The 27,278-nt window shown below is 45.1% G+C and overlaps 5 protein-coding genes across 5 annotated transcripts; 4 read left to right on the top strand and 1 right to left on the bottom strand.

Moving 5' to 3' along the window:
• Window positions 1–1,863: 1,863 nt before the first annotated feature.
• Window positions 1,864–4,461, top strand: BJ212DRAFT_1276529 (GMC oxidoreductase-domain-containing protein; the record flags this gene model as incomplete). Its single annotated transcript, XM_041331284.1, has 16 exons — window positions 1,864–1,909; window positions 1,972–2,223; window positions 2,271–2,362; window positions 2,413–2,592; window positions 2,646–2,656; window positions 2,714–2,833; window positions 2,888–3,114; window positions 3,159–3,245; window positions 3,299–3,347; window positions 3,395–3,532; window positions 3,606–3,660; window positions 3,709–3,797; window positions 3,853–4,076; window positions 4,133–4,152; window positions 4,205–4,327; window positions 4,381–4,461. The coding sequence occupies 16 exons, from the start codon at window positions 1,864–1,866 to the stop codon at window positions 4,459–4,461; spliced, it is 1,794 nt and encodes a 597-aa protein (XP_041190596.1).
• A 6,651-nt stretch (window positions 4,462–11,112) lies between these two features.
• Window positions 11,113–12,517, bottom strand: BJ212DRAFT_1483085 (uncharacterized protein; the record flags this gene model as incomplete). Its single annotated transcript, XM_041340553.1, has 7 exons — window positions 11,113–11,333; window positions 11,518–11,682; window positions 11,719–11,972; window positions 12,031–12,106; window positions 12,155–12,269; window positions 12,322–12,420; window positions 12,467–12,517. The coding sequence occupies 7 exons, from the start codon at window positions 12,515–12,517 to the stop codon at window positions 11,113–11,115; spliced, it is 981 nt and encodes a 326-aa protein (XP_041190597.1).
• A 4,987-nt stretch (window positions 12,518–17,504) lies between these two features.
• BJ212DRAFT_1301466 (uncharacterized protein) lies at window positions 17,505–18,013 on the top strand (the record flags this gene model as incomplete). Its single annotated transcript, XM_041333130.1, has 4 exons — window positions 17,505–17,670; window positions 17,723–17,780; window positions 17,840–17,861; window positions 17,912–18,013. 4 exons carry the CDS (start codon window positions 17,505–17,507, stop codon window positions 18,011–18,013), a joined length of 348 nt encoding a protein of 115 aa, XP_041190598.1.
• Window positions 18,014–20,394: 2,381 nt separating this feature from the next.
• Window positions 20,395–21,798, top strand: BJ212DRAFT_1483090 (uncharacterized protein; the record flags this gene model as incomplete). Its single annotated transcript, XM_041340554.1, has 8 exons — window positions 20,395–20,445; window positions 20,492–20,590; window positions 20,643–20,757; window positions 20,806–20,881; window positions 20,940–21,054; window positions 21,111–21,192; window positions 21,229–21,393; window positions 21,578–21,798. The coding sequence occupies 8 exons, from the start codon at window positions 20,395–20,397 to the stop codon at window positions 21,796–21,798; spliced, it is 924 nt and encodes a 307-aa protein (XP_041190599.1).
• Window positions 21,799–25,823: 4,025 nt separating this feature from the next.
• Window positions 25,824–27,171, top strand: BJ212DRAFT_1301468 (uncharacterized protein; the record flags this gene model as incomplete). The annotated part of the gene is made up of 5 exons (XM_041333131.1): window positions 25,824–26,077; window positions 26,133–26,236; window positions 26,292–26,437; window positions 26,596–26,745; window positions 27,004–27,171. 5 exons carry the CDS (start codon window positions 25,824–25,826, stop codon window positions 27,169–27,171), a joined length of 822 nt encoding a protein of 273 aa, XP_041190600.1.
• Between the last annotated feature and the right edge of the window lie 107 nt (window positions 27,172–27,278).

Raw genomic sequence — 27,278 nt, forward strand, 5'->3', positions numbered from 1 at the left:
ACAGCCTTACTACTCACATTATCAAGTTGCTGAGACCTCTTAGGAAAAGGCAGGGTGCTGGATGAAGAACCGCGAAGTCATCGATGGTCCCATGTATTAGCTTGCCCAGGCTATTCAAGTTGTTTGCCCACTGTCACCTGCTCACTTGTCTCACTCCTTGCCTGTCTACATCATTCTGTCATATCCCACAATCCAGACCCATATTCCATCATATTCCCACGCCTTCTGAGCCTATGTCTGGACCACACTTCATATCCAACTCATTCCCAGATCCCCTTCTGCTGTGTGCTCCACACATCAGCAGGATCGACTATGCTCTGGATTTACCCCTGAGCTCCGGACCTCTGGATCCTCACTGTTAGCCTGATCTGTACCACCCTATGCACACTCCATCCAGCAAGACATCTGGACTTCACCTTGTCTTGAATTCTGGACTATATCCACCTCCTCATATTCTGGTCCTGTATCCACCTTGTCTTCCAGATCCCCAGATCTCCGGACCTATTCCCACCCTCTGTCTGATATCCTGTGCCTATCCCCATTTAGGCATCTCTGCCTTTCCAGCTTTTGGTTACCTCCTGTTCCATCTTGCTTATTGATCCTTGTATGAGTCTTTATCTCCGAGTTCATTTACTTATGTTCTGTCTTACTTACTAATGTGTTTCCACATGCTCATACATAGCCTTGCTCCTCTGCTTACTGATCCCCTCAGATAGTCTCCAGTATATAACCCCTGTAGATACTCCTGTAGTTTCCTTAGTTTGAATTTCAACTTAGACTTGCCCAATCCTCTCTCAGACTTTGGTTGCTGCCTGTGCTCGCTTGTCTCACTCCTCACCTGTCCACATCACTCCTGTTCTTTTGCTGCTGTCAAGTTTGCCTGCTTCTCACTGTTGTGCTAGTTCTATCATTATCATCCTGTATCGTATTTGCTGGTCGCAGGTTGAAGCATTTGTATCAGTAGATTATAGCATAATTCACCCAAATACAACCAATTTTGTCGTACCACATGAACTGAACTGAAATATGCTGAGATATGATAACAATATTCTTAGCATATCCTACAACATTCGAGAAGATTGCAACAGATGCAAAATATTCTATTTGTCTCCACAGCAAGTCTCCTATGGTGAAATATTGTGCTTCTAAATTTGTCATATTCCACTCAATCTTAACAGTTTTGGCCATGTCCAGTTTTCCCTGGGACTCATCACCCATACCATTTTCCCATGCATAGAATTTTCCATTTTCCCTCTGACTTTCAACACAAGGAAAATTCAATGTTTACTCCTGCAGGGAAATGTCCATCATTACATAATATTTTGTGCAACTTATTTTTGCGCTCAAAAGTTTGAATTTATCTATCATTACCAAAATTTCATATATATTTCCTGACTGAAAACCTCAAATATTCACATGACTCAAAATTTTTGTCAAAATGTCTCTTTCACCGTTCATCCAAATTTCTTGATTTTCTCAATTCAAAATTTCAAGTGGAAATCTTTAATTTATCAACCGCATTTTGATTCAAATCTTGCTCGAGTCAAAACTCCGAAACCGCCAGTGTGTAATTGCACATGGCTGACGTGTAATACTGTGTCCAAATTTGGGCACATGTCACGTGCAGTCAGAATGTGGTAATTTTCGTGATGTGACTTTCGTTAACTCACCAGAGTGCGCTACTGAAGTCGTAAGCGTTCGTAAGACGCTTAAGCTAAGCGTTCATTTCAGTGGGTTTGCTGATGCGGCTCAGTCATTATAATTATCGCCATTTATCACGGTCTTCATCGTATGACTTGGCAAATGTTATAAGATGGAGGCGGCAGTGAGGGACGGCCTGAAAGCCCGTAACCCTCCTTATTAATGTCTCATCCAATCCCATCAGAATTCGATATCGTTTTTGCTGGAGGTGAGCAAATAACGTCTTGTAGTGGTTTGCCCTCGGGCCTCTTCACACATCATTCTGTATAGGCGGTACTACAGCCTGTGTTGTTGCAGGTCGCTTAGCTGCATATGATCCCTCGTTGAGGATCTTGATTTTGGAAGCGGGTCAACACACCCTCAATAAACCTATTCATGTGCAACCCTCCCAATATCCCTTCAATCAACTACCGACGAGCACTACGGTCACATTCAACATTGGAAATCCATCTCCTCGTCTGAACGGCCGTGTACCAATTGTTCCTTGTGGTCGCTGCGTTGGTGGAGGCTCATGTGTGAATTGTGCGTAACATATTTGCAAGATGAAGAAGATTCTGATAATGAGACAGCTATGGTATACACTCGTCCACCTGCTTCGGACTATGATGATTGGGGAGTCAGTGGTTGGGAATCTGAGAGTCTGATTCCCCTCATGAAGAAGGTCTCGAATACGTTTTCAGTATATCTGTTACTTATATGTTCACTTTATAGCTGGAGACATATGAGGTGCAGCCCGATCTTCCAACCCATGGCTATAACGGACCTATCAAAGTGTCTTCCGGTGGGTATAAAATGGGTATCTCCGACGAGTTCATCCAGGTTGGCACGACCTATCACAAGAGGCAGTATGCCGATGACACCGATGATCTGGAAACATGCAATACATACAGTGTACGTTATGATCTTTCTTTCCTAACTGCGACCACTAACCAGATCTGTCTCAGCCATGGCGAAAGTGAGTTCCTGTACTCCTAAGCTACTCGTATGCAAGTGTTTGACTCATATATAAAAGGTATATTGATGGGACAACCGGAAGGCGTTCGGACGCGGCTCACCACTATGTCTACAACCAAGCTCACAACTCGAATTTACAAGTCTGGGACGGAAAGCGCGTAAAGCGTATCATTTTCGAGTAAGTTGCCACCTGGGATCGCAGCAAACTGTTGACGGCTTTTCCAAATGAAAGGGACAAGCGTGCTGTAGGTGTCGAGTTCACCAGCGACCCAGTGTCTTGCCCAGACGCGGATCAGTCGTCGAGTATTGTGAAAGCATCGAAACTTATTGTTGTCTCTGCTGGGGCGTTCGGCTCCCCGACCATTCTGGAGAGGTCTGGGATTGGTGCCGAAGCAATCCTCAAGCGGTGCGGTATCGAGCAACTAGTGGATTTACCTGGCGTCGGAGAAAATTATCAAGGTGCGCTTTTAGTTTATTCTAAGAGCTTGGCTTAAGACGGTCAGATCACAATCTCGTCCTTGTTCCATACTTGGCTGCCGACGATGCTGTTACCATGGACGCCCTCTGGCGTGGGGAGAGTATCCTAGAGGGTGAGCATGTTTTTTCGCCACGATTGCAGCACCTTACAACTACCCAAATATAGAAAGCCTTGCACAATGGAACAGCAGCGGCAAGTCATTGATTGCACAAAAGTTGGTACAAGTTATCACTGCCGGTGCCGTGCTGATTGGTATCTCAGTGGCCTCGATTCAAAAATCAAGTGGCGTCCTGATGACGAGGAATTAAAGGCCATGAATCCAGCTTTTCAACCACGCTGGAAGGAGTTCTTCCAGGACCGCCCAGACAAAGTTGTTGCAATATTCTCTGCCTCTTCAGGGTGCGTACATATTGCTTGGCTTTGATGAAATGGCAACGCTCATGACAGCCAGATATAATCCACCGCTCTCGAGGCCGCTCTCGAGTATCCTTCCTCCTCGCAACTACATGAGTGCCGGTTATTATACAGTACTGCTCTCCGTCTACCCCTTGTTTTTTTCTGAATCTCTTCAATAGCTTTACCCTGTGTCTATTGGAAGCGTTCATGTCAAGGTGACGGAGGATGGCAAAGAAGGAATGGACTTTACTACAGGCTTCCTAGACGAGTGAGTGGACGCACATCATTTTAGGGCACTTGCGTGACCATGACACTCCGCACAGTCCATCCGATATTGCTCCTCTTGACTTTGGGTACAAAAAGATGCGCGAAGTTTTTCGACGCATGGTTTCCTATCGAGGTGAAATCGCTGCTGGCCATCCTGATTTCCCAGAGGGAAGCGCTGCAGCCTGCAGAGAAGCTCCCGGGCCGGTGGACTTGAATGCGCCTGACATCGTCTACACTGCCGAAGATGACGAGGCGATCAGTCAGTTCCACTGCGACATCGGTAAGTCCTGATTTGCCATCTCCATTGCCACGGTAAAATACTGAATCGAACATCAGTGCAAACGGCATGGCACTCGGTGTGTGCAGCTGAACCTTTCATAATTTCACATCTGATCTCTGTTTTTGTAGCTTGGGACTTGTGCCATGAAATCGGAGGCAGATCAAGGAGTCGTCGACGCTCGGCTAAATGTGTACGGCGTGTCGAACCTGAAGGTCGCAGATATGTCCATTGTGCCGTTGAACGTTGGTGCGGTGGGTACTGAACAGGGGATTGTTGATGTGTGGTCTAACGATATGATACACAGAACACGTATTCGACGGCACTTCTCATCGGAGAGCGGGCTGCAATGATCATTGCTGAAGACTTGGGTATCAATTGCATTTGATGTGCATCGCCAGAGATGTATTTAATTATGAGTCCAATGTATTTAGCGGATGTTTTTGTGATGCAACGAGCGCCAGCTGCTGGGCCCTGGCAATATGTACTATAAGTCCAGGCTATAGTGTCATTGTATTGCATTAAACCAGGCTAACTATCAGTGACATCAGTAAATCACTAGGTTCTGTATAGAGCTGTACAGCATGTCAGATGTACAACTTGGTCCCCATTTGCCAGCTCACTACAGCAACACCTTACTTTGTGGATCTCTGCACAGATGCTCACAGATCTCCCCAGTGATTCCCAGAAACCCTTCAACAGTTCCAACTGTTGCTGTTCATGTATGTACAGACATTCACAGATAACTCAAAAAATGCAGAGCCTGTATACTAGCATTGGTATCACTGCTGATGCAGCAAGTCCCCAACTTCCTTTCTTGTTCAATTTGAATGAAATTTCAAGATGCTCCTTTGATGATCCCTGTCTCTTTTGTGTACAACTTCCAGTATCATGTCACATCCATTAGTAACCTTCCGAATCTCTGTCTGATTGCTATCATATTCTAGTCTCAACCTACTCAACTGCACCACTTTTTTTGGCAACCAACCAAATTCCAATGTGTGATCTAGATCACCCCCATTGAACACCAGAAACTACCTTCCCTGACAGTCCTTGTCATTGTCAATGGATAATTACACCCAGAAACATTGTGCTCACTGTTTTATGATACTGTTGACCCATCCCACATCTACCTTGTTGCAGTCTATGATCTCTTTCTTTCTTTCATGAGCATGTTTCACCACCAAAATGTTGCCTGTGACATTGTCCACATTCTCCATAATACCAGCTATCATCCAAATCAATCTGTTGGGTGCAGCAAACACAGCCAGATGCTCCTGGAAGAATGTGTATCTGAGGGCAGGGGCTGCCACAGGCATCTCCACAATAAGATTATAAGTTTTTTGAAGTCTTCCTGTAGATGAGACAAAGAGGTCAGGCCCCAACTGATTCACCCAATGTGTCACCTGCAGGTGAGAGATGTCTTTGAGTTTCTTGATTCCATTACTGAAGGGGACTGACACCACATGGGGAGTGCAGGTGCTTGTTCCATAGACCAGTCCATGCATGGACCCTTCATAATGCTGTCATAGCTGTCAGTGAAAGGGGTACAAAATTTTTTTTAAGCAAGGGGCTGGAATGACAGACAGCTGAGGCTAGTTAGGGCATAGGAGAAAGAATGAGATGACTGGCACACAGGTCTCTGTGTGCCATTGTAAAATGTATATGATTGGGGTCTGTGGTAAACACAATTGAAGGGTTGGATGGCACAGCACAAATAAAAACAAGGATTGGCAACAAGCAGACTTTATCATAGAAAACTGCAGTACTGACAGTAGATGCTCACTGCAAGCCAGGGAGGGTTGGGAAATGGCTTGGCAGAGATAAAGACAAAGAGAGGCAACAAGAAGACATTATTGCAGGAATCTGCAGTACTGAGGCTAGACAATCACTGCAGGCCATGATGAAATGATTGAGGATGGGATTTGCTGAAAAATGTATAGCAGATAAGAATAAGGTTAAGGTTGCAAGAGCTGGTAGTGAGAAATTAGATGTATGAGACTGAGAAAGACCCTCCTTTACTAATGCAGGAGTTGGGGACACAATGACCATATACATTGAACTAAATGAATCACATGACAGTTGGACACATTAAACGACAAAAAATGATTGCTAATATTAGCAACTGATAGACAAGCAGCTCCCCTCAATCAAGCTCTACCTGCAGTTTTGTTCTTGGTAGAAGTGATGTGCAAGAATGGATGGATCATCAGCAAAACCCTAAGTTAAGGTCCCCCCATTTACAGTGCCACACAGCACCATACAGCACTGTAAAAGGGGGGACCTTAACTTAGGGTTTTGCTGATGATGGACTTGGACAATGACTAAAAGAAAGGAATGTATACTTTAGTCTCATGCTAATAGAGCAGCAGACTATAACTAACCTAAAAGAAAGGAATCATCAGGGAAAACCTCCCATGCAAACTAGGGTAAAGTAGACATAAGTGAGCTAGACTACCATAAGTTAGATCTGAATAGATATAAACTCACCAGTCTTCATAAGATATGGATAATAATTAGAATTCTATCTAAGGGCCACAAAACTATGCCTATCCATGTAATAATTAACAAAAAATGTATTACATTCCTTGAGGATGTTGCTACTTGTCCAATGATGAGGTGGCACTCATCCAAACATCAGGATCAGGTGTATACTGCAAGCAATGTTTGAAACAGGGATTATGCTAGCAATTCTCTCACCTGAACAGACCAAACAAGAAATTTTGTACATGCCATGCTGCGAGTCTGGCATCAAAGGAAATGGGGTGAACCACTCAATATATGCAAGGTATTCGGGAGGTTGGCATGTTGGAGGGAACATTGACTATGCATCTTTTTGTTGAAGTGAGAAAATGGTGCGAATTTGACTAACACAATAACCTGTAAATAAATTGTATAAGTAAAGACAACATGATACTAGAAAATGCTGTGCCATATCATTGTTATGAACTCAGATAGAGTGTCGTTCCAATAAAGGAATCAAGATCAAGGTCGATCAAGGACTGGGCCTTATCAAGTCAATGCCTCCCTCAGGAGTGATCATCTAGACTCCCACAGGATCTAAGGTTCAAATGGGACAATGGCTAGCCTCCTTCCCAAGGAGCTAGAGTTTGAGTATCAAGGAGAACCAAGTTGATTCAAGTTAGAGAAAATACAAGTGGTAACTAGGGTTTATATATGTAGAGGAATCGTGCACAGACCAAGCTGGGCAAAGGGTAACTAGTACTGGAAATGGAAGGTTCATGAGAAAACAAGGTATGAGTCAGAGATAAGAGAGACCATGAGGAAACAGCACAGTGAAAAGGAAGCGTTAGAAGTACAGCCATATAGGAGTCCACAGTGATGATGAGAAAAAGAGTGGGGCACTGTAACAATCATCAATACCCACAGAATCACCAGTACCATTATTTATAAGTGCAGTATTGAAACATGCAGGTATAGCATCATTTCGTCCATGAGTGGCAGTGTGACCAGGCTTAATGTGGATGCTATCCACTGTGATGAGTGGGTCACCATGTCCTTGAGCATCAACAGATATCCACTTGATCTTGTGGTATACAGCCACAGAATGGAATGGTAGCAGAACACTCACCAGTCCCTGTAGCTATGATGCATCAAGTATGCTACTTAGCAGTCCTATAGTCTGTTAAGGTCGTACTCAAAGGATAACTGGATCTGAAGGGCTTCGGCCTCAGCTCATGTGCTGTGCCCCTTACCTGAGTATTGCCCCTTATTTCAGGAAGGCAAGACTAGCACGTCCGGAAGGTCAGATGAGTAGTGTAATGGATCCAGATGACTTCTGGATGAGGGATAAGTATCATAAGGCTAATCCGGATGAGTCCAGACTAGAAACTAATGGTAATGGACTGTCGGAGACAGAGGCAGATACAGATAGACTATAGGAATCAATCCTAAGTCTCGGAGGGTGATGAGAGTAGAGGTACTCAAGTCTGGAGGACAGGAATGAGTAGAACTAAGATGATATTCAAACTGAGGTACTACAGAAAGTTACAGGAGGTTATATACTATAGGTATCTAACGGAATGATCAATCAGCAGAGTCCAAGGCTATGTATGAAGCATGTGGATAGTCTATTGGTAAGTAGAGGCGGATCACAAATCATGAAACAGAAATGAAACATAGGTAGCAGATCAGGGAGCAGGACGGATATACAGATAACCAAAATACCAGAGTTAGGGGGTTACCGAAAGGAGATGAGCACTGGTTGTGGATTTGGATGAGTTGTGGACCGGACCAGACAAGTGGACAGATTGAATGACAAGATGTTGGAGGGAGATAAGATGTGGATAGGATCAGAGATAAGATGTGGATCTGAGATGAGATAAGGGTCGGATCTGAGATCTGGATATGTGGATATGACATAGTCTATAGCTTGGTCAATTACTTTGCAGCTTGGTCATTTGTATTTTGGTCAATTTTCCAGTCGAGTCTTCAGCAACTTAATTCACTTTGAATGTCAAATAACAGCTGGTGATGGATTGAACATCAGGTACAGTGCAGAAGTAGGTTAGAGAATGTTGGGAATCATGAGGTCTGGTAATGAATGTTCAGCCAACTGAGGTGGTGGGTCAATGGGACCTTCCAGCAAAAGAAAGGGTGCCCACAGCACACAAAAATGGTCTGCAAACCTGTGATGGATGTTAGCCTGTTGGGCAGCATAAGCTCACAAACCTTCAATGTCAGCAGCACACTCCCCAATGCATGCCTTTCCCTGTTCTTCCCACTGTGCTCACTGCCAGGTAAAAAATTCCAGCACCTTGTGCATCTCTTCCGACCATCACAGTGCCCTCGCATGGCTTTTGCACCACTTGATTTGTACACCTTATAGTATGTTAGTTTGCAAAATAAAGACCATGATGAGTGCTTACCATTGTTGTCACCTTCATTGCCATGATCAACACCATCCATCATCCAAATCCATGATACATGACATCTCCCTTCACCAGTAGCATATGGGTCCACAAGGGGTTTGACATAATTGTTGGCCAGTTCCTGCAACCTGCCCTGCCAACTGGTCTTCTTCATGATTGTAGCTAGGCTCTTGAGTGCCATCCATGCTGACCAATAATGTTTCACACAGGCCATGCACCTTTGGTAGATGTGGGCCAGGGCATTCTGAGCACAAGTATTTGCACCTTGACCATGCACCCATTCCCTTTTGAATGTCAGTAAGGAGCAGTGAATGCATAGACACTGCCAAAGTTCTTCTAGCACATCATGAGCCTGCACATAGCACAATTCCCATTTGTCATCTTGTAGGCGTGGATCACATGGCTTGGTTTTCAGTTGTGAAGGTAACCAGAGGTGTATACATTCAGCATTCTTGTGGCCTTCACATGCAGCTGCCTGGAGCCCCTTCAGTGACAAACTCTGTATTATATGGGTCACCCGACCTACATAATATTCCGTATAAGACGGGCCAGCGGACTATGGGCCAATGTTATGTATATCCTCAATGTTGACAAGTGGGCTGGGAGGGATATTATTTCCGATGGGGATGGGTGGGCCCATCTATGCCAATGTTATAAATATCCTTGACAATGGTGGATGGGCCAGAAGAAATATTATTACCAATGGAGATAGGTGGGCTCATCTGGGCAATATGTAGAGTAGGATAGACATATATTATAGACAGCTGGGCTGAAGAGAGATGTATGGTAGATATTATTATATAGACAGGTGGGCCAACATATTAGTATTATTTTGTAGATGGGTGGGCTGAGGTGGGGGTTATATTAGATAGATGGGTGAGCCAATGTAGGGTATATTAGATAGATGGGTGGGCCAATGGAGGGGGATGTCATATAAATGGGTGGGCTGACGTAGGGTATATTAGATAGATGGGTGGGCCGATGTAGGGTATATTAGATAGACGGGTGGGCCAATGGAGGGGGATGTCATATAAACAGGTGGGCCCAGATACATATCATTTAGACATATTGGCCAAGGTATTGGTATACTATATGGACATATGAGCAATGGTGTTGCACTAGTTTTGATCTGAGTCATCAATGACATTCAGACTCAGATCCTGTCAACATTGATCAAAGTCAACACAGCGAGTACTGAGTCCCAAAACCTGAACATCGAACCCCGAACATCAAAACCCAAAACCCAAAACTTTGAAACACCAACATCAAAACTCAAAACTCAAACATTTTTATGACTGTCAAGTTTCCAGTCTTGAATCACTGAGTCCCAAATACTGAATGCTGACACCTGAAGTTGTGTTGGTACTTGGACTTCAGGACTTGGTGATTCAATACTCAAAAGTCATACCAATATCTGAATTTCAAGTTTCAAGTTTCAAGTTTTGGGGCTTGAATCACTGAGTCCTGAGTCCTGAACATTGAAACACAACACCTGAAACTGGAAAGTCATACCAATATCTGAATTTCGAGTGTCGAATGTCAAGACTCAAATCACCAAGTCCCAAAACCCAAAACCCAAAACCCAAAACCCAAAACCCAAAACCCAAAACTCAAAAGTTGTAAAAATGTATGAGTTTTGAGTTTGAAAATCAAGACTCAAAACTCATACATTTTTACAACTGCTGAGTTTTGAGTGCTGTTGAGTTTTGGGTGTTGGGTTTTGGGTTTCAGGACTTGGTGATTCGAGTCTTGAAACTCAAAACTCAAAACTCAAAATTCAGATATTGGTACAACTGTCAAGTTTCAGGTGTTGGGTTTCAATGTTCAGGTTTCAGGTTTCAGGACTCTGTGATTCAAGTCTTGAAACTTGAAACTCAAAATTCAGATATTGGTATGACTTTCGAGTTTTGGGTGTTGGGTTTCGATGTTTGGGACTCAGGACTCGGTGATTTGAGTCTCAAAACTCAACACCCAAAATTCAGATATTGGTACAACTTTCCAGTTTTGGGTGTCGGGTTTCGAGTTTCAATGTTTGTTTCTAACTTTTGGGTTTCAGTACTCAGTTCTTGAGACTCAGTGATTGAATAAATGGACTGACAGAGGTAACATTCATTGAAAAACTTGTATATATGTCTATCACTATGCAATTATGTAGCCATGTCAACCTCCTCAGAAGACACTTCAACCTTCACCTCAACATCCATGTCATTGGAAGAATCATATTCTGGGACCAGGTTGCCTGGATCACCTGGGTTCACATTTTTGCTGGACATATCTGGAACCTCTGGTTGAACAATCCAGTTGCACTCAAACAGGAGGCCCTCAATGGCAGAGGCATCCTCAAATTTTGGGGGTGTGGTCATCATCTCTCCAATCGAGAGATCAATGAGAGGAGGGAGTGCAGATGCAGATGGTGACATGGACAGGGGATGGATTGATCAAGCAACAAGGATGTTGCATTGGCCAGAGGTTTGGGAAGTGGGAATGTGGGGTGCTGGTCAACAATTTCGCGCTAAGGCCTTCATGGAGGCATTGCAGGGTATCAATCTTACCATCCTGCTCTGCCACATGAGCCCCGAGAATGGCAATGCAAGCTGTGCCATCCCAAATCGCAATTGCCATGGCATGGAGATCCGGCATGGGCAGGTTGAGTGCTGCAGCAGGGACTGCCAGACTGGGTGCTGCAGCAGGGACTGCCGAACTTGATGACAGAAGTGCTACAAGGGAAAATTAAAGTCAGATGGTGATGAAACAAAACTTGGGTGACTTCTGAGCTGGTGCAGGTGCAGGTGCCTTGATGGCAGTGATGGTCTTGCTGCAACCATGCATCTGGGTCTTGGGGGTTGTCATAGCAGTGACACCCAGAGTTCTGGACTTGCCACAAGACTGACTGTGGGTCCAGGCCTTGGATTGGGAGCCAGGGGGAGCTTTGGAGGGAGCCTTGGAGGGTGTCCTGGACCTTGTGTTCTGGGTGGTAGAGGACCCATGAATGTGTTTTGGCAGGGTACTAATAATCGTGGGGATGCACTTGACCTTCTTTGTTGTGCAGCAGACACATGACATACACAGATTCCTGGTCCTCTTGTCTAACCAAGTTGCACAGGGCCACTTGAGCTTGGTGCAAACCTAGCATGGGTTGTTCTGTGGATTGTGTTAGTGAATGGACACTTGTCAAATAAATCAAAGTACTCAATGGTCTGGGAATGAGAATATCACTTCCATCAATGACTGGGGGTGCCTCCACCGGGCTTTCGGGAGTTGGCTGGGAGGGCTCAATGACCGCCAGGTGACTGCCAGCAATCACCTGGTACAGTGTGAGCATACACCCAAGTCCTGGACACATAAATGTGACTTACTGTAGCAGGGACAAAGGGCTTTTTGGTTGGAACCCGGGGTGATCTAGGTGAATTGGAGAGCCTGGGAAGGACGACTTCCGGTACTCCACCCAACAATGGCTACAAGAAAATGTGAGCCAAGTCAAAGATGAACCAGACAACATACCTGAATACCCACGTCTTCCTCATCTTCCGAGTCCACTAGGGGCTTGGACATCACCCAGTGAGAGGACTTGGCATGTCCACAGACATCAGGACAGCTGCTATGTCTGATATGCATTGAATTTTATTGAAGGCATCAGTCGGATTGATGGTGAGATCATGGAGACCCTATGGTCGCGTCTGAACCTGATTTCCCCTGCTGCTCGGGGAATGTCATCCCTGCATTGAAAGGAATGTCTTGATTATCAGATGAATGATTCCAATTTCTGCAAGATGATCCACATGAAAAGGACTCTTTGCCATAAATACAAGCAGGCGAAGAATGGCATCGCCAAAAGTGAAAAGGCTTTCAACAGACATGATGAAGCAGTGCCCACAGCTTCAAAGAAAGAATGGTTAGCCAGCAAGAGGATCACTCAGTCCAGCAGAATAAATGATCCTGTGGCGATGGATGTATATGAGATTAATATCAAGAAGGGTAAGTTGACTTTGGCTACATCAAAGTCAGAATTAATTGTTGCACTCAGCACCAAGCAAAAAGGAGATCAAGCTTAGACTGCTGGAGGAGGGTAATGCCTGTAATGCAGCACCTGCTCACAGATCAGTGGCAACATGGATATCAATGTGGTTGGCAATTGAAGAGGCTCAAATTGCATTGGTTGTTGAGCTCCGAAGAATTGGAAGAAGAACTACAGAGACACAGAGATTAGACATCGCCCAGCAATGCGATCATCTCCAAGGCCAGAAAGATGGATTCACTTGGTCTGCTCTTACACATCTGGGAGAGGGATTTGATGCAGATGATGATCCTGATGACTTGAATGTAGACATTCTCGATGATCTTGATGATGACCTGGCAGATTTCACTGACACATCTGATACATGGGCAAACTCCCCCAAGCTCACTGTCATCCCATTGCCATCAAACCTTGGGGTAGATCAAAGCAGATGCTGTATGGCAGAGGATCTGATTCTGCTGGAGATGTTGCTTTGTGAAGGACAGGCCAATGATGCCCTTCACAACCTCCAGATTCACTTGTGCAACAAGGTGATCCTGTTCTGAACAATGGTCAGGCAGGCCAAATCTCAAGCCCTGAAAACTCAAGCTTGGTCCCAGGTGATGTTGGTGCAGCAGGCAGTATCCCTCCATGCCAGTATATATACAAAGACCCAGAAGCAAATGATGCAACTCAAGCTGGGCCAAGACCAGCTTCAGACATACAAACCACTGCTTTGGGAGCTGCTCAAAATCAGCACTGCCATCAGCGATCCAAATGCCCAAGGTCAGCGGAATGAGTCCTGCGCTTGGTTCTGGTCCATCGATGTGGACCTGGGGGGTCCAGATCACTTGTGGAATGAGGAATGTGAGTTCAGGCATGCTTGATGTATCCAGTGCTCAGCTGATGGGACCCATCTGAAGTTTACTGAGTTCATTGGCTTCGGGCAAAGGCCCTATGGGATCAATGGAAGGAAGAAATGACATTGGTCCAATTGGAGATGGATTGGACATGTAACTTTTTCTTGTGGAAAGCAACCCAATGGGGCGACAGGATGTGGGAATCATTGGTGAAACACCTTCCGGGTCATTCATGCTACTCGGGAAGGCAATCCCAAATGTATTCATTACTGGCACAGGATGCCCAGGCAGCATTTCAAGACCTGCAGAGTGGGTTCATAGATGCTCGAGATGAATGAACTTTTTTGCCAATGATATGAAACAGCTACTTCAGCCCAAACATTTGAGTCTTGGAAAATGCCTGGATGAACAAACATCCAAGTTTGAAAAATTTTATCCATCAACTGGTGGCTCATATCTTCACATCCAAACCAACTGGCATTGTGATTGTGATTTCCAGCTTCATACTCCTGCATTAGCCATGCCTGTATTGCAAACTCCTCCTGCATCCCCTTCTGATGCCATGGATTCTGGCAATGAATACCAACCCCTAAGGGCTTGAATGGCTGGGAGGTAAAGGACCTGTGTACATTGCCACATATTGATCCTATGACTGTTACAGTACCCCTATTCTTTTTCTCACCATCACTGCGGATGCCTAATGGCTGTACTATTAATGCTTCCTTTTCACTGTGCTGTTTCCTCATGGTCTCTCTTATCTCTGACCCATACCTTGTTTTCCCATGAACCTTCCATTCTTAGTACTAGTTACCCTTTGCCCAGCTTGGTCTGTGCACAATTCCCTTACATATATAAACTCTAGTTACTGCTTGTATTTCCTCTAACTTAAATCTACTCAGTTCTCTTTCATACTCAAACTCTAGCTCCTTGGGAAGGAGGCTAGCCACTGTCCCATTTGAACTCTAGATCCTGCAGGAGTCTAGATGATCACTCCTGAGGGAGGCATTGACTTGATAAGGCTTAGTCCTTGATTGACCTTGATCCTTGATTCCTTTATTGGAATGATGCTCCATCTGAGTTCATAACAATGATGAAGTGAGTTCTGCATCTGTGTGAGACTGCCTTTCTGTGTGTTGGTAGCATGTTGACCCATCAACTTGGCAATATTGGCCAGATGATGCCTTCAAAAGTATGTCAGCTTGTTTGTGGCCATCAGAGGGCAATTGCTTACTGTTCCTCTTCCAGGTCTATGCCTGAAGCAATAAGCACACTAGGCGAGATTTCTGGGTGCAAAGAGGAGTCTATACCTCACTGAAGCTCCTTGGCCTCCAGCTCCATGAACTTTAGCCTTACTCCTGCTTGCATTCTAGCTAGACAAAATCATTAGTCCAAGGTAACTGTATAATAGCAGAAAATACTAACCCATGGCTTTGGTCTCAAGCAGATTAGAGATTGATGTGTCATTCAGATTATCTTCCCAAGTTTGCATTTCTGCTAACCATGTAGAGCAATGCTCAGGAGTGATGACAGGATCAAATTCCTTAAATGCGAGTGCATGTGCAGCCTTCTCAGCAAGAGCATCCTTCATCTTGTGCAGGAGAGACACATGCAGCCACAATGTCAATGGCTGCATTGCGCATCCGAGCAGCAATCTCCCAATATCAGACGGAGGCTGCCAACACTGAGGAGCCTTCCACTGCTCAGATCATTCCACCCTAGCCCATCCACATGACAGAACCCCAGCATAAACATGAACGGAATTGTGCCCCTTACCCGAGTATGTGCCCTTCATTTCATATGAGGTCCAATAATGGTCTAACAAAGTCTGGAGGACTTCCAGAGGCTGGCTACTCTGCTGGAGAGCACTAGAGGACTTCCAGAGGAGTGCAGGAGAGTTCCAGAGGAATACAGGAAGTGCTCAGGAGAGTTCCCACTGCAAGGTAATACTTCTACAGGAAACAGGATGGAAGGATAGGAGGTCCAAAGGTCCAGAGGACAGGAGGACAGGAGGACAGGAGGGCAGGATGATGGAGGACAGAAGGACAGGATGTCTGGAGGTACGAAGGACAGGAGGATAGGATGTCTGAGGGTTAGGAGGACAGAATGTCCAAAGGTACAGAGGGCGGAATGTCCAAAGGACAGGATGCCTGGAGGTACGAGGGACAGGAGGTCCGGAGGTCTGGAAGAAATAGGGGCTACATCGGACTTCATCCGATGTAGAAGCAAACAGAGGTAGACTACCCTAAGGTAGAGTTGGAGAGACAGGGATTGGACCTAAGTCCAGAAAGAGGGAAAGTGCCAGAAAGGCGGAGCTCTGGCCTAGGGAATCAATCCCTAGGCCTGATGGGTAGGACAGACTTAGGTGGACCAAAGTCCAAGAAAGGATTGGGCAAGTCTAAGTTGATATTCAAACTAAGGAACTACAGGAGTATCTACAGGGATTATATACTGAACAATATCTGAGGGGATCAGTAAGGAAAGGATCAAGGCTATGTACAAGCATGTGGAAACACATTAGTAAGTAAGTCAGAACATAAGTAAATGAGGACTCATACAAGGATCAGTAAGCAAGACGGAACAAGAGGTAACCGAAAGCCAGAAGGCAGAGAATGCCTAAATGGGGATAGGCGCAGGATATTGGACAGAGGGTGGAAATAGGTCTGGAGTTAATATCTGGAGGTCCGGAGATCTGGGGATCTGGAGGACAAGGTTGATACAGGACTGGAATATGAGAAGGTGGATATAGTCCAGAATCTGAGACAAGGTGAAGTCTGGATGTCTTGCTGGATGAAGTGCACATAGGGTGGACAGGATAGGGTTGTACGGATCAGGCTAGCAGTGAGGATCCAATGGTCCGGAGCTCAGGGGTAAATCCGGAGCGTAGTCGATCCTGCTGAGGTGTGGAGCACAGCGGAAGGGGATCTTGGAATGAGCTGGATATGATGTGGGGTCTGGATGTAGGCTCAGAAGGCGTGGGAATATGATGGAATGTGGGTCCAGATTGTGGGATATGACAGCTTGCTCAAACTCATGAATCCCCTAGAATCAGTTGGATCCAGAGGTATCTGCATCATTGAAGGGGGCATCCTCCAAGAAGATCCTCAAAGCCATTGAGAGGCCAGCAGCCATTGCAACAGCAGCACTCAGGGTGATGCATCCTGAGCAGTACTGGGCAGGTTTGTGAGCCTTTGCAAGCCTTGGAGAAAAGGCAGAAAGCAAGGAACTGCCAAAGATGTCAGAGACTCTCCAGTACTGGGCATCCATGTTTAACAGCCTGTCCGTCATTTCTAATCGGGAAACCCCCAATCATCGAGACCATCTATCTATTCCAGAATGCTTCAACATTCTCACTACCATGGGGAATTATTCCAATGCTTGGATGAGCATGCCAAGCCTTCAGCTGGAGTTCAGGTACGATCTGGGTTGCATGATTGTGTTTTCCAGAAGGATCATGAGACATGGGGTTCATGCAGTGGAAGGGGATCGCATTGCTTGGGCATGGTATATGAGGGATTCCGTTCATGTTTATGCTGGGGTTCTGTCATGTGGATGGGCTAGGGTGGAATGATCTGAGCAGTGGAAGGCTCCTCAGTGTTGGCAGCCTCCGTCTGATATTGGGAGATTGCTGCTCGGATGCGCAATGCAGCCATTGACATTGTGGCTGCATGTGTCTCTCCTGCACAAGATGAAGGATGCTCTTGCTGAGAAGGCTGCACATGCACTCGCATTTAAGGAATTTGATCCTGTCATCACTCCTGAGCATTGCTCTACATGGTTAGCAGAAATGCAAACTTGGGAAGATAATCTGAATGACACATCAATCTCTAATCTGCTTGAGACCAAAGCCATGGGTTAGTATTTTCTGCTATTATACAGTTACCTTGGACTAATGATTTTGTCTAGCTAGAATGCAAGCAGGAGTAAGGCTAAAGTTCATGGAGCTGGAGGCCAAGGAGCTTCAGTGAGGTATAGACTCCTCTTTGCACCCAGAAATCTCGCCTAGTGTGCTTATTGCTTCAGGCATAGACCTGGAAGAGGAACAGTAAGCAATTGCCCTCTGATGGCCACAAACAAGCTGACATACTTTTGAAGGCATCATCTGGCCAATATTGCCAAGTTGATGGGTCAACATGCTACCAACACACAGAAAGGCAGTCTCACACAGATGCAGAACTCACTTCATCATTGTTATGAACTCAGATGGAGCATCATTCCAATAAAGGAATCAAGGATCAAGGTCAATCAAGGACTAAGCCTTATCAAGTCAATGCCTCCCTCAGGAGTGATCATCTAGACTCCTGCAGGATCTAGAGTTCAAATGGGACAGTGGCTAGCCTCCTTCCCAAGGAGCTAGAGTTTGAGTATGAAAGAGAACTGAGTAGATTTAAGTTAGAGGAAATACAAGCAGTAACTAGAGTTTATATATGTAAGGGAATTGTGCACAGACCAAGCTGGGCAAAGGGTAACTAGTACTAAGAATGGAAGGTTCATGGGAAAACAAGGTATGGGTCAGAGATAAGAGAGACCATGAGGAAACAGCACAGTGAAAAGGAAGCATTAATAGTACAGCCATTAGGCATCCGCAGTGATGGTGAGAAAAAGAATAGGGGTACTGTAACAGTCATAGGATCAATATGTGGCAATGTACACAGGTCCTTTACCTCCCAGCCATTCAAGCCCTTAGGGGTTGGTATTCATTGCCAGAATCCATGGCATCAGAAGGGGATGCAGGAGGAGTTTGCAATACAGGCATGGCTAATGCAGGAGTATGAAGCTGGAAATCACAATCACAATGCCAGTTGGTTTGGATGTGAAGATATGAGCCACCAGTTGATGGATAAAATTTTTCAAACTTGGATGTTTGTTCATCCAGGCATTTTCCAAGACTCAAATGTTTGGGCTGAAGTAGCTGTTTCATATCATTGGCAAAAAAGTTCATTCATCTCGAGCATCTATGAACCCACTCTGCAGGTCTTGAAATGCTGCCTGGGCATCCTGTGCCAGTAATGAATACATTTGGGATTGCCTTCCCGAGTAGCATGAATGACCCGGAAGGTGTTTCACCAATGATTCCCACATCCTGTCGCCCCATTGGGTTGCTTTCCACAAGAAAAAGTTACATGTCCAATCCATCTCCAATTGGACCAATGTCATTTCTTCCTTCCATTGATCCCATAGGGCCTTTGCCCGAAGCCAATGAACTCAGTAAACTTCAGATGGGTCCCATCAGCTGAGCACTGGATACATCAAGCATGCCTGAACTCACATTCCTCATTCCACAAGTGATCTGGACCCCCCAGGTCCACATCGATGGACCAGAACCAAGCGCAGGACTCATTCCGCTGACCTTGGGCATTTGGATCGCTGATGGCAGTGCTGATTTTGAGCAGCTCCCAAAGCAGTGGTTTGTATGTCTGAAGCTGGTCTTGGCCCAGCTTGAGTTGCATCATTTGCTTCTGGGTCTTTGTATATATACTGGCATGGAGGGATACTGCCTGCTGCACCAACATCACCTGGGACCAAGCTTGAGTTTTCAGGGCTTGAGATTTGGCCTGCCTGACCATTGTTCAGAACAGGATCACCTTGTTGCACAAGTGAATCTGGAGGTTGTGAAGGGCATCATTGGCCTGTCCTTCACAAAGCAACATCTCCAGCAGAATCAGATCCTCTGCCATACAGCATCTGCTTTGATCTACCCCAAGGTTTGATGGCAATGGGATGACAGTGAGCTTGGGGGAGTTTGCCCATGTATCAGATGTGTCAGTGAAATCTGCCAGGTCATCATCAAGATCATCGAGAATGTCTACATTCAAGTCATCAGGATCATCATCTGCATCAAATCCCTCTCCCAGATGTGTAAGAGCAGACCAAGTGAATCCATCTTTCTGGCCTTGGAGATGATCGCATTGCTGGGCGATGTCTAATCTCTGTGTCTCTGTAGTTCTTCTTCCAATTCTTCGGAGCTCAACAACCAATGCAATTTGAGCCTCTTCAATTGCCAACCACATTGATATCCATGTTGCCACTGATCTGTGAGCAGGTGCTGCATTACAGGCATTACCCTCCTCCAGCAGTCTAAGCTTGATCTCCTTTTTGCTTGGTGCTGAGTGCAACAATTAATTCTGACTTTGATGTAGCCAAAGTCAACTTACCCTTCTTGATATTAATCTCATATACATCCATCGCCACAGGATCATTTATTCTGCTGGACTGAGTGATCCTCTTGCTGGCTAACCATTCTTTCTTTGAAGCTGTGGGCACTGCTTCATCATGTCTGTTGAAAGCCTTTTCACTTTTGGCGATGCCATTCTTCGCCTGCTTGTATTTATGGCAAAGAGTCCTTTTCATGTGGATCATCTTGCAGAAATTGGAATCATTCATCTGATAATCAAGACATTCCTTTCAATGCAGGGATGACATTCCCCGAGCAGCAGGGGAAATCAGGTTCAGACGCGACCATAGGGTCTCCATGATCTCACCATCAATCCGACTGATGCCTTCAATAAAATTCAATGCATATCAGACATAGCAGCTGTCCTGATGTCTGTGGACATGCCAAGTCCTCTCACTGGGTGATGTCCAAGCCCCTAGTGGACTCGGAAGATGAGGAAGACGTGGGTATTCAGGTATGTTGTCTGGTTCATCTTTGACTTGGCTCACATTTTCTTGTAGCCATTGTTGGGTGGAGTACCGGAAGTCGTCCTTCCCAGGCTCTCCAATTCACCTAGATCACCCCGGGTTCCAACCAAAAAGCCCTTTGTCCCTGCTACAGTAAGTCACATTTATGTGTCCAGGACTTGGGTGTATGCTCACACTGTACCAGGTGATTGCTGGCAGTCACCTGGCGGTCATTGAGCCCTCCCAGCCAACTCCCGAAAGCCCGGTGGAGGCACCCCCAGTCATTGATGGAAGTGATATTCTCATTCCCAGACCATTGAGTACTTTGATTTATTTGACAAGTGTCCATTCACTAACACAATCCACAGAACAACCCATGCTAGGTTTGCACCAAGCTCAAGTGGCCCTGTGCAACTTGGTTAGACAAGAGGACCAGGAATCTGTGTATGTCATGTGTCTGCTGCACAACAAAGAAGGTCAAGTGCATCCCCACGATTATTAGTACCCTGCCAAAACACATTCATGGGTCCTCTACCACCCAGAACACAAGGTCCAGGACACCCTCCAAGGCTCCCTCCAAAGCTCCCCTGGCTCCCAATCCAAGGCCTGGACCCACAGTCAGTCTTGTGGCAAGTCCAGAACTCTGGGTGTCACTGCTATGACAACCCCCAAGACCCAGATGCATGGTTGCAGCAAGACCATCACTGCCATCAAGGCACCTGCACCTGCACCAGCTCAGAAGTCACCCAAGTTTTGTTTCATCACCATCTGACTTTAATTTTCCCTTGTAGCACTTCTGTCATCAAGTTCGGCAGTCCCTGCTGCAGCACCCAGTCTGGCAGTCCCTGCTGCAGCACTCAACCTGCCCATGCCGGATCTCCATGCCATGGCAATTGCGATTTGGGATGGCACAGCTTGCATTGCCATTCTCGGGGCTCATGTGGCAGAGCAGGATGGTAAGATTGATACCCTGCAATGCCTCCATGAAGGCCTTAGCGCGAAATTGTTGACCAGCACCCCACATTCCCACTTCCCAAACCTCTGGCCAATGCAACATCCTTGTTGCTTGATCAATCCATCCCCTGTCCATGTCACCATCTGCATCTGCACTCCCTCCTCTCATTGATCTCTCGATTGGAGAGATGATGACCACACCCCCAAAATTTGAGGATGCCTCTGCCATTGAGGGCCTCCTGTTTGAGTGCAACTGGATTGTTCAACCAGAGGTTCCAGATATGTCCAGCAAAAATGTGAACCCAGGTGATCCAGGCAACCTGGTCCCAGAATATGATTCTTCCAATGACATGGATGTTGAGGTGAAGGTTGAAGTGTCTTCTGAGGAGGTTGACATGGCTACATAATTGCATAGTGATAGACATATATACAAGTTTTTCAATGAATGTTACCTCTGTCAGTCCATTTATTCAATCACTGAGTCTCAAGAACTGAGTACTGAAACCCAAAAGTTAGAAACAAACATTGAAACTCGAAACCCGACACCCAAAACTGGAAAGTTGTACCAATATCTGAATTTTGGGTGTTGAGTTTTGAGACTCAAATCACCGAGTCCTGAGTCCCAAACATCGAAACCCAACACCCAAAACTCGAAAGTCATACCAATATCTGAATTTTGAGTTTCAAGTTTCAAGACTTGAATCACAGAGTCCTGAAACCTGAAACCTGAACATTGAAACCCAACACCTGAAACTTGACAGTTGTACCAATATCTGAATTTTGAGTTTTGAGTTTTGAGTTTCAAGACTCGAATCACCAAGTCCTGAAACCCAAAACCCAACACCCAAAACTCAACAGCACTCAAAACTCAGCAGTTGTAAAAATGTATGAGTTTTGAGTCTTGATTTTCAAACTCAAAACTCATACATTTTTACAACTTTTGAGTTTTGGGTTTTGGGTTTTGGGTTTTGGGTTTTGGGTTTTGGGTTTTGGGACTTGGTGATTTGAGTCTTGACATTCGACACTCGAAATTCAGATATTGGTATGACTTTCCAGTTTCAGGTGTTGTGTTTCAATGTTCAGGACTCAGGACTCAGTGATTCAAGCCCCAAAACTTGAAACTTGAAACTTGAAATTCAGATATTGGTATGACTTTTGAGTATTGAATCACCAAGTCCTGAAGTCCAAGTACCAACACAACTTCAGGTGTCAGCATTCAGTATTTGGGACTCAGTGATTCAAGACTGGAAACTTGACAGTCATAAAAATGTTTGAGTTTTGAGTTTTGATGTTGGTGTTTCAAAGTTTTGGGTTTTGGGTTTTGATGTTCGGGGTTCGATGTTCAGGTTTTGGGACTCAGTACTCGCTGTGTTGACTTTGATCAATGTTGACAGGATCTGAGTCTGAATGTCATTGATGACTCAGATCAAAACTAGTGCAACACCATTGCTCATATGTCCATATAGTATACCAATACCTTGGCCAATATGTCTAAATGATATGTATCTGGGCCCACCTGTTTATATGACATCCCCCTCCATTGGCCCACCCGTCTATCTAATATACCCTACATCGGCCCACCCATCTATCTAATATACCCTACGTCAGCCCACCCATTTATATGACATCCCCCTCCATTGGCCCACCCATCTATCTAATATACCCTACATTGGCTCACCCATCTATCTAATATAACCCCCACCTCAGCCCACCCATCTACAAAATAATACTAATATGTTGGCCCACCTGTCTATATAATAATATCTACCATACATCTCTCTTCAGCCCAGCTGTCTATAATATATGTCTATCCTACTCTACATATTGCCCAGATGAGCCCACCTATCTCCATTGGTAATAATATTTCTTCTGGCCCATCCACCATTGTCAAGGATATTTATAACATTGGCATAGATGGGCCCACCCATCCCCATCGGAAATAATATCCCTCCCAGCCCACTTGTCAACATTGAGGATATACATAACATTGGCCCATAGTCCGCTGGCCCGTCTTATACGGAATATTATGTAGGTCGGGTGACCCATATAATACAGAGTTTGTCACTGAAGGGGCTCCAGGCAGCTGCATGTGAAGGCCACAAGAATGCTGAATGTATACACCTCTGGTTACCTTCACAACTGAAAACCAAGCCATGTGATCCACGCCTACAAGATGACAAATGGGAATTGTGCTATGTGCAGGCTCATGATGTGCTAGAAGAACTTTGGCAGTGTCTATGCATTCACTGCTCCTTACTGACATTCAAAAGGGAATGGGTGCATGGTCAAGGTGCAAATACTTGTGCTCAGAATGCCCTGGCCCACATCTACCAAAGGTGCATGGCCTGTGTGAAACATTATTGGTCAGCATGGATGGCACTCAAGAGCCTAGCTACAATCATGAAGAAGACCAGTTGGCAGGGCAGGTTGCAGGAACTGGCCAACAATTATGTCAAACCCCTTGTGGACCCATATGCTACTGGTGAAGGGAGATGTCATGTATCATGGATTTGGATGATGGATGGTGTTGATCATGGCAATGAAGGTGACAACAATGGTAAGCACTCATCATGGTCTTTATTTTGCAAACTAACATACTATAAGGTGTACAAATCAAGTGGTGCAAAAGCCATGCGAGGGCACTGTGATGGTCGGAAGAGATGCACAAGGTGCTGGAATTTTTTACCTGGCAGTGAGCACAGTGGGAAGAACAGGGAAAGGCATGCATTGGGGAGTGTGCTGCTGACATTGAAGGTTTGTGAGCTTATGCTGCCCTACACCGTCAGAATCAGAGGAGATATGGTGGAGACACAAGGCTTACAAAATCATGACTCATGCGGACAGTTTTTTGAGCACATATTAAAACTATATAAATCATCATTTATGACACCATAACAATCATGCCACCATTAAATAAATTATAAAGTGGTGTCATTATGTCATTTTAAAACCATATCTAACTATACAAACCAAAAATTTTCATATGTCATGGTTATATTCACCATGAAAGCCACCCCCCCTGCTCAAAGGAATAATATCCTCTCTCTTTCCTATTCTGGCCTCTCTGCTTGTCAAATTTCCTCTAGAACTGGAGTATCCAAGTCCACTGTGGCCAAGTTCATCAAAGAAAGTCACACAGACAAGGAAAACTTCTGTGAAGGGTGTCCATCCAAGCTCACCTCTACTGATAGGAGGGCTATTATTCAACATATCACTACAGGAAAGGCTGATAATGCTGTCCAGGTCACCTATTACATCAATTCCACCATCATATTCCCTGTCTCTTCACACACTGTGAGAAACATTCTCAAGACAGCTCATCTCAGGTCAGTAACAAGGAAGAAAAGGCTCTCCTCTCTATCACACATATGCAGAGAGGACTAGCACCCTTCTTTTTCCACATATATACCTTGCCATCTGACCCAATCCTATTTATTGTGGTCTTATATGATCATATAACATGCTTCCAGTCCATGTAATCCAATTCTGATGGGCTAAGGCAAAGGTTAGTCATCTCTGTTTATGTGTGATAGAGAGGAAAGCCTTTTCTTCCTTGTTACTGACCTGAGATGAGCTGTCTTGAGAATGTTTCTCACAGTGTGTGAAGAGACAGGGAATATGATGGTGGAATTGATGTAATAGGTGACCTGGACAGCATTATCAGCCTTTCCTGTAGTGATATGTTGAATAATAGCCCTCCTATCAGTAGAGGTGAGCTTGGATGGACACCCTTCACAGAAGTTTTCCTTGTCTGTGTGACTTTCTTTGATGAACTTGGCCACAGTGGACTTGGATACTCCAGTTCTAGAGGAAATTTGACAAGCAGAGAGGCCAGAATAGGAAAGAGAGAGGATATTATTCCTTTGAGCAGGGGGGGTGGCTTTCATGGTGAATATAACCATGACATATGAAAATTTTTGGTTTGTATAGTTAGATATGGTTTTAAAATGACATAATGACACCACTTTATAATTTATTTAATGATGGCATGATTGTTATGGTGTCATAAATGATGATTTATATAGTTTTAATATGTGCTCAAAAAACTGTCTGCATGAGTCATGATTTTGTAAGCCTTGTGTCTCCACCATATCTCCTCTGATTCTCATGATGTGGTGCTCAATCCAAAGCCCTGAAGCAGCACTACAATATGGTATTAGCATGTCACTGAGGTCTTTATGTATTCTCACACAATATTGTAAATAGTAAAAATGCAAAAACATGTGGACAGTTTTTTGAGCCACTGTATTCTTCCATCAATGCTCAGATATACAAGACCTGGTTGTTTAACAACAGGAAAAAGAAGGAAAGGAAGGATATGATAAAGTATGGGAGGAAATGGATGCCCAGGATGGTGATCTACCAGTGAAACCTGGAAGAGGTGCTAAAGAGGATCGAGGATGAGTCTGGGGCAAAGCCAGGAGGTCCCGGTATGTTCAAGCATTATCAGGCAGCTGTGAAGAGAATCATGGCTGAATTGTCCGATGATGAGTTGGAGAAGGTGAAGGAAACAGCCAAAGAATGGTCCAACAACTTTCCTCCTCCTGAGATACAGGCACAAGTTGCTCATAAGAAGGGACCTGCATACATGGAGCACTTTTTGAAGGAGATGTGGAGGCAATGTGGGATGAGAGTGTTTGTGATGTTGGCTTGGAAGAATGAACAGGGAGAGGTGCTGTTTGGGATGTAAGTGAATTGTGTTGGCCATCACAGATCTTTGATCTTAATAGATGTCATGCAGGCACAATGATAATGAGGCATTAGGAGATGGGGACAGCTTTATGAAGATGAAGGACTGGGAGGACATTGAGCCAGTTTGGCAGGAGTACATGCAGGAACAGTTTGGTGAGCATTTGAACTCTGGCTACTAGAAGGAATTTGTTGATCGTTGTGATGATAGGTGCCAGGGCATGGGATGGAGGACAACAGATGAAGGGAGGTCAAAAAAGAATCAGAAAGCCTGCTTTTGAACTGGAAACTGACAAAGATGGGATGCCGTTGCTTCCAGACATCACCAAAATGAAACTCAAGGAGAAGAAGGCCATAGTGAGGGCATTTCTTACATCACACTATCATGAGTCTATCGTCACAACACCCAAGAATTTGTTGAATGCATGGACACAGGGATCTGTTCCAGGAGCAACAAGGCAGTCATGCCATGGAGCACCATCATACAAATTCAGGATGACTTTGTGGCAAGAAAGTATGTTCCAGCAGATGTGGACTTGAAGGAGCCTTCCAAGTTGCAAAATTGGGACACTATGGCCTTACTCAATTTCTGGCATGCTCAGCAGGAGAAAGGTGAAGGTCCAACATTCCTGTTCAAAGCATGGAAGAACAAAGATGGAGACATGGTAGCATTGGTTGCATCTGGGAATTTGCCTTCTCATCAGACTCATCAAGTCAGAAAGCAGATGATCTGAAGGCCTCAGAATTCATCAACCGACACCAAGAGTGATCCCAGGAGTAATCCCAAGAGTGGCTCTCATCACATGGAGGATGATGCTGATGATGACACAGCTGACAGTAGACCACCACAAAAGAGACTCAGAAGAGAGCCAGGTCCTTCGATAGCACATGAAGGGACAGTGGTCCCATGTGCAATTCCAAAGGCTTGCCCAGTCAAGCCAGCGAAAACTAGTGCACTGCTAACATCACAAATGGGCAACCTCCTGGCTGGGTTGACTGACGGAGTCGCCAGCAATGTTGAGGAGGATGTTGCAATGGAAGGAGGGCACACATCTCTGGCACCAAAGAACATGCAGGGAAAAAAGCAGTGATTGAGCCATCAGTGAGGACAACCCAGAGTAAGTCAATGCAACAGCCATCAGACAGTACCCCTCAAGTGACTAGAGCAAGGGGAAAGAAGTAATGGACTTATACTACA

Source organism: Suillus subaureus, assembly GCF_016647635.1.
Source record: "Suillus subaureus strain MN1 chromosome Unknown BJ212scaffold_26, whole genome shotgun sequence".
NCBI lineage: Eukaryota > Fungi > Basidiomycota > Agaricomycetes > Boletales > Suillaceae > Suillus > Suillus subaureus.